Source organism: Tachypleus tridentatus, chromosome 1 (genome assembly GCF_004210375.1).
Source record: "Tachypleus tridentatus isolate NWPU-2018 chromosome 1, ASM421037v1, whole genome shotgun sequence".
Lineage (NCBI taxonomy): Eukaryota > Metazoa > Arthropoda > Merostomata > Xiphosura > Limulidae > Tachypleus > Tachypleus tridentatus.
In genome coordinates this window covers 166607025-166620283 of record NC_134825.1, presented here as the reverse complement: position 1 = coordinate 166620283, position 13259 = coordinate 166607025, and the positions used below count along the sequence as shown (strand labels likewise).

The following is a 13259-nucleotide window of genomic DNA, read 5'->3' as shown; positions in this document are numbered from 1 at the left end:
CTGATGTTGGACAGTGTTTCTTGCAGTGGTGATACTGTCCAACTTGATTGTGTTTTTAAACTTTCAGGAGCTATTGTCTCTTGTAATTCCATATGATACTTTTATCTGAATTTTGGACATTGCTTAGTTTTTAACTCTATATGTTTTTACATTTTATAGATTGTGACTTTAAGACTTTTACCATTTGTTTGGTGCAGATAGCGTGGTTGCTTTGTGCCAATAAATGTCAATCAACCAACACATCTCATTGAATGGCTGCATCAACTCATCTGTTTGATATATTTATTGTTGGATGGGGATGCACTTTAGTTCTGCAATGTGTCATCAGAGTTTTAGCCTTATTCATTCTTTGACTACTTATTTTCATCATCTGTTGGAGAAAATAATTTGGGATGACATATGGACATACCTCACACTTGTTGCAGACTATTTATATCAGGGTTGGTCAACTCACAGCAGGGAAGGAGCCAGAATTTTGCAATGTATGTTACTGAAGAGACTCTTAAAATATTTTGCCACAGAAGAACAAAAGTAACTTTGACAAAGTTCAAGATGAAACTGAGGCTTCTAGTAGCACCACTTCAGTGGCTTCAGAAAATATAAATACTTTTGTTTCATAAAATAATATAAATATTGTTGCCTTTACCAACAGGTCAAAAGCATTTTACTTTAAATTACAAGCATTGTGAAATATGCTATTTTTAAGAAGCCTTATATTAGTTTTTGAAGAATCGTAGGTTGTTCATCCATGATCTATATAATTTGGTCATTTCTTCTTTGTCAGGGTATAAGCTATTTTTGGTTGCTATCCTTCATGCCTTATACCATCACTGATTAGGGAGGCTTTAATTTTTACCTTGTTTTAACAGGACCGTCCCATACATTACATTATCCTGTTGTCAAGATGTGACCTTTCAGAGTAAACCTAACAAAATCTACATTGTAGGGTTTTCCTGGTCTGATAAAATGGAATGTTCACAAATTGCTTGAGATATCCTCACACTTCTCAATGTTTTAAACAAAGGCATGATCTACAGTTTACACACTCATGAGTAGTAAAGCAGGAAGGAGATTTCAGTTTATCTTAATACGTAGTGCTGGTCTACTTTTCAAAATAGTGTTTTTGTGGTCACTTCTTGTGCTATCTTAGGTTGATGCACTCCTGCAGTCTCTCCAGCTTGTTTTTATTCACCATTTTTTGTATATTGGAGCATAGGATTCCTTGCCACTTACCAGTTCCTAGTTGCTGGAGTGATGGAGTATGGAGGCTGCCTCCTGGGTGTGACTAATTGCACTCAGTAGAGAATAGAATAGTGGCATCTGTCTGTATAGTACAGTTTACCCTTATGGTATAGTTTACCATTGTGGCTGGCATTTCCTTACCCTACCACTACCTAGTTGTTGTGTTTCCAGGTGGTCTAATGTTGGATTGACATAGGACCAGGAAACATAAGTCCTCACTGTGTTGTAGTTTAGATGATACATTCCTGTTCTGTATCACTGGGCTTGAGATGAAGATGGTAGGGGACCCTCCCCCTACTATGGCTTAGAAACTAAATTCCCAATGCTGTGTGGTTTTAAACTGGAGTTGACCCACCATGTACAGTCTGATGCTCCCTAGCCACACAACATATATGGCACTTTTGTCCTCTGCAACACTTCATTCCCTTACTGCTTGAGCAAAGAGTTTACCTTTGTACAGCCAAAGTGCAAATTCCCACAAGTGTGCCCTTATACTTCCCCAAGGTATAAGGTGTTGCACTTGGGTGCTTCCTAAAGATATTTAAGTAAGATTGTGTTCTGGTCCCTTTGTCACTTCAGTGTGAGACTAACTATATGTGGAGGCTACATGTTGTGTTAGAAGTTAACATTTTCCATTGACACTCATCCCCTCTGACATTCGTCCTACTTTCAGTGCATCTTATTTTATTGCTAATCTCAAAGTGATGATTGGCAGTTGGTACAGAGTGAGTCAACTATGTTTCACTCCTATTGGTGGAGGCTTGTCCCATCTCATTTGCATGGAACAATGCAACAATATCTTGTAGAAACACGTGCATTTAAGTGGGAGCCTTAAGGCTAATGATGAATGAAAAGGTTTGCATATAGTTAAAAGCAAAGAATGAAGAAAGCTTTATATGAACAGTGTTGGAAAATGTTAACATCTATGCATGAGCAGAGTTGGAAAATGTTAACATCAACTGTTTGTTGTTGAAGAATGAAATTTTCTGTTTTTGTCTAATTATATGTGTAGCTCCATTTTGTGGAACAGGAATATGTATATTAAACATATGAACTTTATAAAACTGTATGGGGTTATTTGTTGGTAGTTTTGTTGTTTTAAAAATTTTAAGATCCTCAGTTGCAAAAAACTTGACCCTAATTTAAGAAAGAAACATTAAAGCTGAAAAATGGATTGAATGTGCCAGACTTACGGAACCATAATACAATCTAGAAAAATATTCTTCTGATTGAAAAAAACAAAATTGAAATGAGCAAAATGTCTTTCCAGAAACATAAACATAGAAATAAAGGAAACTCCTTCACCTCTGATCATTTGTAGAGGCTGCTTACCTTAGAATTTATATACAGCTGTGTCTTTCTTTGTGCTTCATGGATTTCAAATCTGAAAAAATTCTGAATATTGGAGTCAAGTAGTTTATTTCTACAAATCAACAACTTCTGGGACATAATATTTCAAAATTTTGTGCAATGTCTGGATGAGTCTGTTTTTTTGTCACTGAGGTTCTTTACTTGTGTTATTTTCAAGAGACAAAAAAATGTTTAGTTGCATTAATACTGTAGTAAATTTTTTCTGCTTGTGAAATCTGATTGTTCATTTTGAAGATGTGGTTTTACTTTATGAACAGGCATGAACTTTGAATATGGATATCCTATAATATATAAAGTCTTGTTGTGAATTAAAATTCTTAAGATGCTGTAGTTCAGTAGATCCCTTTTTGACCTAGTCTCCTTATCATTGCTGCACATGAACAGTGTGTGCAAAATCCATGGAGCAAAAACGTTTAGACAAATTCCATACTTCCCAAGGGAAAGAACAGTGCATGCTCCACTATAATACATAAAGCTGTGTGTGTATTATATCACTTTGTTCATCACTTACAGAGCTACAATACAAAATATACATATATGTGTATCTAGTGCAAGGTAGGGCCCCTATAGAAAGATGAGTCAATAGATCAGGCTTTGAAATTTCCCAAGAGTTTGAAAGGAAGAGGAGAGCTTGAATGAAGGGCTGGGACCATGGAAACATTTAATATGCTAGAGAGAACATTGGTTTACATGTTTTAAAGTGTAAATATATTGTGTTGTGTGTACATGGTCTGCCATCATGCCACTTTCATAGTAAGATATGCATACTTGTATATATGCTCAAACAGTTACGACTTAGTGTGTGTAGTTTCAAGTACAGAATTTAGATCATATATATTATCTAAATATTTGTATGTATTTTGTGTTAACATAAAATCACAATGTTTTTTTACATGACAAAAAGCCATTAAGCCCAGGATGTTACTCTTCTATCCTCAGAACCAACAACCTGTAGCACAAGAATTAAACTAAACATAGCTGTCACACACTCTTACCTACTTGTTTGTATTGTTTTCAAATTCTATATGTTAGCTGAAAAATGTTAATGACAACTTTATAAAAAGAAAAGCACATGAAATTATCAGAATTTACTATTACTACTTATTCCTGAAACACTGCTTCTAAAGATTGCAGAAAAGGTTGAGGTGGATTCTAGACAACTCAAAATATATCTTTAACGCACTTACATTCCAATTTACAGTGATACGTTTGCATGTACTGTTGAAGTCGGCACTTTACAAATGATGACTAGCAGTCATTTAGATATGAGTTTTTTTCATGCCTTTTATTTTGATTGACATATTTTTATTTGTTGTTTACTTGTGATATGCTGTTGAACTTCGTACAGAGTTTTTGAAACTGTAAATAATAAATCTGTTTTGTGGTGTTTACAGAGATTTTGGTATTGAATGTGTGAATTATCATATCACATTTTTTTGATATTTGTATATAAACATTTATAAACACTTAATGAACACATTTAACTTTGTCTTATTACACTAAGTTTCTCCCTTTTCATTTCCTAGTTGCATTCTTGTAAGTCATTATTTCTTTCTATATATGCAAGATCAACATATATTTAAATGTATCAACCAATAGCACTTGACATCCATTTGCAGATATTTACAATTTCAGTTTTTTTGTTTTCTTTCCTACTGGGTAATTTGTAACTTTATAAACTTACAACACTTAACTCTGGGGTTTTATCTCTTGCAGTAGACAAAGCACTGATCATCCATTGTGTATTGATGCATTAAAACAGAACAAACAACTAAACTCTTTATGGTTTTTTGGTAGTACTGAATAGTTTTTGTTCTTGTTTGGTGTAGTACCAGTTACTAAACCTTTCTTTGTGCAGAAACCATGTGGAACAATAAAATGTAAGGTATTTTTACCTTCTAACATATTTCTCTGTTTTGCTGCTTTAAAGCTAAGAGCCTTATTCTACACATAATTTTGTGGGGATCATTCTTTTAAAACTTCTGATAATTTGTTACCTATTCTAGTCTACACTGTGACTGCAGTGAACCTTTTCAGTGTTTCTGGTATTGTACGTACCATTCCATTCACACTTAGCACTTTGTTTCTTTGATTTTCATCTAAGGTTTTTGTTATTTTAATTTTACACAAAGCTACACAAGGGCTATCTGTGCTAGCCATCCATAATTTAACAGTGTAAGACTAGAGAGAAGGCAGCTAGTCATCACCACCCACTGCCAACTTTCAGACTATTATTTTACCAATGAATAATGGGATTGACCGTCACATGATAATGCCCCTACAGCTGAAAGGGTAAGCATGTTTGGTGTAATGGGGAAAGGTTTTTTGTAAATCAAACTGGTTTTAGAAGACCTGAAAATTCTTTGAGATCTCTTCATTAGGGAATATTCTTAATTTTCAAAATTACCTGCAAACACCTTGAAGACATTTGTTTCACAAAATCTTTTAAACTAAGATTTATTATGTGACATTCCCTGTCAGCTCCCTGAGTCAAAAATAGTTGTAGTAGTTTCTTCGCACCCACTTACAACATAGTTCATAGTTCAAGCTTCAAACTGAGATCTCTTCATAATTGTTTTATTTCACTGTTCAGTATTAAGATGTTATTATTCTTTGGAAAAGCTTCATATTTTTCCTTTTGAATGTTTGGGAACTATAAATATTTGTTACTCTGGTTAGATACTATCAGTTCTTTGTTAAAGTTGCCAAGTTTTCTTCCAGGAAAGTTGTATTTCAGTTTTGTTTTTCTTGTCTGTTGGTGATATGGACATGAAGTTTAAATACTTTTTGGTGGTTTTTTTTTCTAAATAACTTGTGTTGCATTACTTCTGTGAGCTGCTGCTTTACTTTTTGTTTATAGATGTTAGAATTTTATTAACATTTTATGTTTACCTTACCTTGTTGATTCTTACAGTCTTGTCCCATTTTCTTATCCTTGTTTCTCTTCCTCAGAATGTTAACTTATGGAATTAGAACACTATACTTGTTTTGAAATTGCTAAAATTCTCCCTACTTGAGCCTGTGAGCCAACATTTATTTCTTCTCTAACTCAAGTAATTTTGATTACTTGCACACGCATGTGTGACATTTATGTGAATGCAACTAGTGTTTTTTTTAATTGTTTATTTTGTTATTTCTTAGGTTCTCATTTTAAGATAATTTGCAGTCTCTATTGGAATAGTTTGTTATTACTTAGCTTGTGCATATTTTTTAGATTCTTGTTTACCACTATGTTCCTTAACTTTTTTCCAGTCCAAACAGTCTTATTGGAAGATTTTACATAAATTATGACATCAAAAATGGAATTTTCTTAGGCCTCTAGGAGCAGTGTAATTAAAGTTGTTTAGAAAATATGCTATTACGTGCATACCACGAAACACTAAACTGTTTTTAACCAAATTCTCTGTGTCCCTTATGATGATTTAGTCCTTTTAAAGATATTAGCAAAATAATTTTGTATCTTTTACATTCTAGTATGTCCACTGCTGATGTTTACTAAGACAGCATATTCTTATTTTATCAGAGAATCTGTATGTGACATGAGTAGTGTAATGACCAGGCAGTATTTGGTGTCATGTGCGAGTGTCTTCCATTACACATTTCACTCCTTACTTCACGAACATACATCATCACATTATCATGATTCATTGTAACCTTTGGAGGGTTTACATATCTGCTTTTTTTTTTTTTTGTGACCCCAGTAAGGTATACACATGTATATGAACTCAATCTTTTATACCTGATCATATCTCATAGTTTGTGTGTTTCTATAGTGTACACTTGTTTCTTTAACAGTGGACATTGCCTGTAATTGTATGTTATTTTAGTTGTACATATATCTACATATAAATATTTATTCAGAATAAAAGTGATTTTCAATAAAACTGTCAATGAATAACATGGGTTAGCCTTCTTCCTTCACCTTCTCATTATCTCGTCTTGGTTGGAGTTAAACACGTACTGTTCTAAACATGTGGTGTCGCACAAAAGGGTTATTAGCTGGAGAAATAATCTTGTGTCTGCTGACTACATAAACAAGAGTGTACCAAATGCATTTTGTACACATTTACTTTATTACTTTTAATTATAAATAATATTAATTTCAACTTGTAAGATCAATATTGATATTTGTTTCTGTTCCACTTGTGTTGTAGGTGTATAGTTAGCTGATTGTTAGCTTAAGAAATAAGGTAGAGTTGATAACAACATAGCTAGAGAACCTTCATGTAATGATTACAATAAGTGGAGTAATTCATTGTTTTTTGTTTCTTATTCCTGTAAACATTGACTTCATTTTTATATACATGTATATTGAATAGACAAAAGACCTATTACAAAAATATGTGGAGGTGGGGGTAATATTATGAAATTGACTGGAGATTAGAAAGCATAGTAGTAATAAATGAAGTTAGGTGTCACTGGATTACAGTCATAAGTGGTTTACTTCTGGGCTCTGTGCTGGGTCCTCTGCTGTTTGTGATTGGTATTAATGGTACTGACTCTGGAATGACTAACAAAATTTTAAAGTTTGTAGATAACATTAAGATATTATTGAGTGGCTAATTGTATCAAAGATACTGTAGACTTACAGGGAGATTTAGATCATCTGATGTATTAGCCCACCATTATGTAACAGATGATGTTTAGCTATCCAAAATGTAAGGTGATGCATCTACGTTTTCACAATTCAAGTTTTTGTTACAATGTGAACTGGAATATATTAAATACTTGTTGAAGAAAGAGGTCTTGGTGTTGTAATTAAAATATCACTTAAGACATCTATACATTGTATTGTAGTTAACAATAGGGCTAACAGAACTTTTGAGTAGCATCTAGAGAAACATTGAATACAAGATAAAGGATACTGTTGTTTAACAGTTACAGATCACTTGTACACAATGCTCCAAATCAGGCCTTACAAGTTGGACTCCCTTCTTCAAGAACACTGAACTGTTGGAGAAGGTTCAGAGAAGGTCCAGATGAATGATAACTGGGACTATCCTATGAGGAGAGACTAAAATCTCCAAATGTGTTTTCTCTAGAGAAGAGAAGGATCATACAGGATTTGATTGAGAAGTTTAAGGTTATTAAGGGTGTTAGTAATATAAATCCACTAAAGTTTTTGTGTTCAGCTGTGAAAACAACAGGACAAGGGGTCGTAAGTTCAAATCTTGTCATTGTAGGAGTCATTTGCAGTTTAAACAGTGTTACTTTTCAAACAGGGTGTTTAGCTTTCCAAATAGGCAGCCTTCAGAGGTGATGGAATCAGAAATTTAACTGAGTTCAAGAAAAGATTTGATGAATGCACGAGTGGCAAGGGGTGGTTATAGTTGAGAGCCCCAAGGGACATCCTTGATGGGCTAATAAACTGCTATTTGTCCCTTTAAAATTTTATGAAGATAATGCATGCCTTTTCTGTTTCATAATTATTGTAAGTTATCATATAATTAGATTCTGATGTTGTTTGTGAATGAGAATTTCAAAGGAGCTTTGTTCAAAAATGTTTTCTCTATAGAACTTAACCTTTACTCCTAACATTTATGTCTCTCTCTCTCTTTATATATATATTTATATATATGTGTGTGTGTGTGTATATATATATATATATTCATTTTTTTAGACTAAAGGTGTTATTATGTTCATGTTTCATTTAATTTCTGGTACTCTAAAGCTACTATGTTAGGTTCAATTATAATTGCAAGATCTTTTTTTGCAGCTGAGCATGAAACAGATATGGTGAAGCGTCAGTATTCACCTCTATTGGATGCTTATGGTTGTCTTGGTGTGTTACAGCTGACAGTTGGTGAGTTTACACTCTCAATATCTCAGTGTTACAGCATGACTGTACAAATGGACTGTTGTGGTGTTTTCTTGCCTTTGTTTTGTTCAAGAATCTGTTTCTATGTAGTGATAACAAACTTTGACAGCTGTTCCTTGTTTAATGTTACAAGTCTTATGTTATCTATCTATTTTAATTGTGTATGTACTGTGTGATAAAGAATCAAAGTCAGAATTGTGAAAGCTACAGGTTGTTTTAAACATGAACAATTAATTTCCAACTTTTATATGTATGATACAACAAGGGGCACTACAGACGTGTTGTTCTTTTGGATATGTGTATGTATATATATATATATATATTACTTTTGGCTTAACTCATTCTTAATATCTCTAATAATCTGTTACATTTACAGTTAACAACAATAACAAAGTCCAAATATAGTCTATGTACATGTAAAAAAAAATTAGCTTATACCTTAAAATACTGTACTTAAACTAGGTAGAGAACTCACAAGAGATGCAGTGTTCAGTTCACTGGCTTTGCATGAATGGCTGGATGACGTGTGTGTCAGAACTAAGACAGCAGCAAGGGAAAAATGAAAATGGTCGTTGAAGCCATTGAAAGGGGAAAAAAGAAATAAAGTACATTAAAAATCCCTTTGCTTCACATTCAAGGACTAAGTTACATGGTTGAGAAGTTGGAAAATTGTCACCAGTTAATAAATAAAGGTCTCTCTGTAGTATGTACTGTAGCTTACTTGAGAAATAGGTATTCTTGTTTGTGTTTCAATGGGTCTCTCTGTAGTGTGTACTGTAGCTTACTTGAGAAATGGGTATTGTTGTTTGTGTTTCAATGTATATCCTTTCTGTTATTAATTTAATTACATTATGCACTTAAAATTAATAAATTGTAAATGATTTTAAACCCACTTTTTAGAAATACGTATAACTACATTTGTTTATACTAGTAATTGTGTATTCTGTAATGCTAATCCAATAAAATAAAAACGTCTGCTAAAGTGTAAGAAACAAGTATTAATATTTCATGAATAACTGTTAGTTGTTAATATTAAGTAACTTAAGTGGTGAAGTGACTCTGGAGCCTTGCCAATATTCATTACCAAAAATGTGAAGATCTCAAATGACAGTTTCAGCTTTTCTGAGTCAATTTTAAATACATTCAATACTACTTGATTTTATATGTATATGGTACAGAAAGAAAACACATAACTTCTTTTAATTAAATTAAGCAACAAGGAGAAAAAAACTTGGTACCATATTAAAATCAGTAGCATAAAGCTGGGTACCGTATTAAAATCAGTAGCATAAAGCTGGGTACCATATTAAAATCAGTAGCATAAAGCTGGGTACCATATTAAAATCAGTAGCATAAAGCTGGGTATCATATTAAAATCAGTAGCATAAATATTAAAATCAGTATCATAAAGCTGGGTACCATTATTAAAATCAGTAGCATAAAGCTGGGTACCATTATTAAAATCAGTATATAAAGCTGGGTACCATTATTAAAATCAGTAGCATAAAGCTGGGTACCATATTAAAATCAGTATCATAAAGCTGGGTACCATTATTAAAATCAGTAGCATAAAGCTGGGTACCGTATTAAAATCAGTAGCATAAAGCTGGGTACCATTATTAAAATCAGTAGCATAAAGCTGGGTACCATATTAAAATCAGTAGCATAAAGCTGGGTACCATATTAAAATCAGTAGCATAAAACTGGGTATCATATTAAAATCAGTAGCATAAAGCTGGGTACCATATTAAAATCAGTAGCATAAAGCTGGGTACCGTATTAAAATCAGTGGCATAAAGCTGGGTACCGTATTAAAATCAGTCATATAAAGCTGGGTACCATTATTAAAATCAGTCATATAAAGCTGGGTACCATTATTAAAATCAGTCATATAAAGCTGGGTACCATTATTAAAATCAGTCATATAAAACTGGGTACCATATTAAAATCAGTCATATAAAGCTGGGTACCATATTAAAATCAGTAGCATAAAACTGGGTACCATATTAAAATCAGTAGCATAAAACTGGGTACCATATTAAAATCAGTAACATAAAATCAAGTTTTAAAATTTCATTATTATAATTTCCATAAGGCATTTTGATATATAAAGTACATTTTAATACTAAAAATAAACGACTTCATAACCCCAAATTTATACTACTTTTATTGGACACTCAACGTTTCGCCTTACAGCTTCTTCGTTTTGGTTTGTGTTTTAGTGGAACTCTCCAGAAGTTCTATAGCGAAACGTTGAGTGACTAATTAAAGTTTTAAAATCTCATTTCTAACTGTTTACTACTTCCCAATCTTCACTTAATATTAACAACTTTGAGTTTTATAATGTCTTGCATACCTCTTGTCCTGCCAACATGAATAGCACAAAAAATAAAGTGGCCTTTGGTCATTTGTTTGATTATAAAGGACACTTATTTTTCAGTCGAAGATTAAATATGGATCTCAAGACGGCTGGTATGGGTATTAAAACTTTTATTAAAATAAAGTAGAGAACAACGTTTCAACCATCATCTGCCATCTTCAGGTTAACATCTCATCGTCACGAAGATCGAATACCTTTTTTTTTTCATAAATAGTTTTAGTTTTTGAAGTATTGGGTTTCATCCAATTTCAGGCGTGCGTGGCCCCGAAAAAACTACTTCCCTAAGTACGTTTACAGTAACCTCGTTCTGATAATTGATTTAAATGACTTGAAAACAGTACAGTATTTGTTAAATAAGTTAAGGAATAATCATTTATTTTTGCGGGCAGCTTTCTGATCGCTTCGAAGGTGTTCTGTTGCGATAATATAGTTTCGGGAACTTTTCAAGTTATCAAAAAATTTATAAACTAATTTTACAGTTCTCTAGCTTACAAACAGTGCAAACTCCTAATGTTTGACCTTTTTTCTTCATAAAGTAATGATACATTTCGCTCCAAGGGTGTGAAAGTATATTAAATTTATTATTTTAGTGTTTGTTTGTTTTTTGTTTTACATGCAAATATTCAAATATTTTACTGCAACGAAATGTCTTGGTTCGAGTCGTACTGATACTATTACTAGTGATAATATACCTTCCTACTAATTATTAGCGAGCCAGAGGTAATTTCCCGACCACCAGTTACACACACCTAGTGTGAAAAATGTGATAAAAATACAAACTGTGGTATTCATAGTGTCCCTTACTCTGTCTGACGCCCCCCTTGCTGGTACAGCAGTAAGTCTACGGATTTACAACGCTAAAATCAGGGGTTTGATTCCCTTCGGTGGGCTCAGCAGATAGCTTGATGTGGCTTTGCTATAAGAAAAACACATACATGTGATACAGATGAAAAAAAATCGCTACAATCAGTTTGAATATTATACTGAAACAAACACGAAATCTCCGTTTTTGTTGTTCTAAGTTAAAAACATTCACGCCAATTCGAGCTTTGGATAAAGTTACCCAAACAATCGATAAATTAAACATGTAAATTATTCCACGTTATAAAGTACGTTACCGACCAGGTAAAACGTCAACTCTGCCTCTTTGTGAATTATTTGATGTGCAGCTACAGACTGGTGACGTCATTGTCATGGTTTATTATGTACTGATTCATGACTGACACGGTCTAACTAACTCTGTAGGAAGGCATTTATAAAGTACACGGCAAGCTCTCGTTTTATCGGTGTTTTTCGTTTAACATTCTCCTTAAACAATATGTAATTAAGAAATAAAACTAGGAACTTTTTTCAATGACTTTTCTTGTTAAGTGTAACATTATTTGTAGATGAAAACTTATATGGACATGAGACATCATACGTATACAAATGACGCTTAACACTGATTTATTCAGAACAACACAAATGAACGTGGGTTTTAAAATGGCACTGTTTGTAGAATATAATAGAAAGTTAATACCAGCGGGAAACACAAAGGTTTAAAGCAAATCTGCCTAGTTATTGGATCATATGACTTCCATTACTGTTTATTTTCATCAAAATTAACTTTAGAGCCAGTTGTGTGTGAGGGGGAGTGGCAGTTATCTCAAGAAGATAAGAAGAACCTGATAATAAAATATTAAGTTATATGATCCTGCTGTGTACTGAACCTCCGCTCCCCGCTAGTACAGCGGTATGTCTCCGGACTTACAACGCTAAAATCAGGGGTTCGATTCTCCTCGGTGGGCTGAGCAGATAGCCCTTTGTGGCTTTGCTATAAGAAAACATACACTGAACCTCCATATGAATTTGCCCATCACACCAAACATGCTCGCCCTTTCAGCCGTGGGGGCGTTATAATGTTACAGTCAATCCCACTATTCGTTGGTAAAAAGAGTAGACCAACAGTTGACGGTGGGTGGTTAAGACTAGAGGGAAGGCAGCTAGAAATTAGGGACGGCTAGCGCAGATAGCCCTCGTGTAGCTTTGCGCGAAATTCAAAACAAACCAAACCATATGAATTTGACTCCTCCCCCAAAGTTAATCATGGCTTTGCTGGTTAGAGTATGATTTTGTATATTAAGGTAATATGTATATTTTAATTATCTGCTAATGACCGGTCATTAATCAAGATATTTCTTTTGTACTTGAGTGACCGTATATTAACAGCAGTGTTATTTTCAAGAATGTTGATGAAGAATAAGTGATTTAACGGCCCGGTTTGTCGAAACTAGCCGAGTTTTTGTAGTTTTTTTATTTTGTCAGTTGTACGTTATCATGCTGATGTGTTATTACTTTTTTATGAATTTGTACGAAGTACTCCTCTAAATAATTAGGATATTCTTAAGGGACGTACGTTAAGTGTAAATGATACAAGGTCAGAAAAGCATACAAGACCAAAGTCACTAA

General features: G+C 33.4%; 1 protein-coding gene across 1 annotated transcript in view; it reads left to right on the top strand.

The window, feature by feature from the left end:
• Positions 1–13259, top strand: part of Synj (synaptojanin) — a 91340-nt gene that overhangs the window by 17156 nt on the left and 60925 nt on the right. The window contains exon 2 of the mRNA XM_076462699.1: positions 8330–8416. Within this exon, the coding sequence (XP_076318814.1) occupies positions 8330–8416 (87 nt within the window). The remainder of the gene's footprint in view (positions 1–8329; positions 8417–13259) is intronic.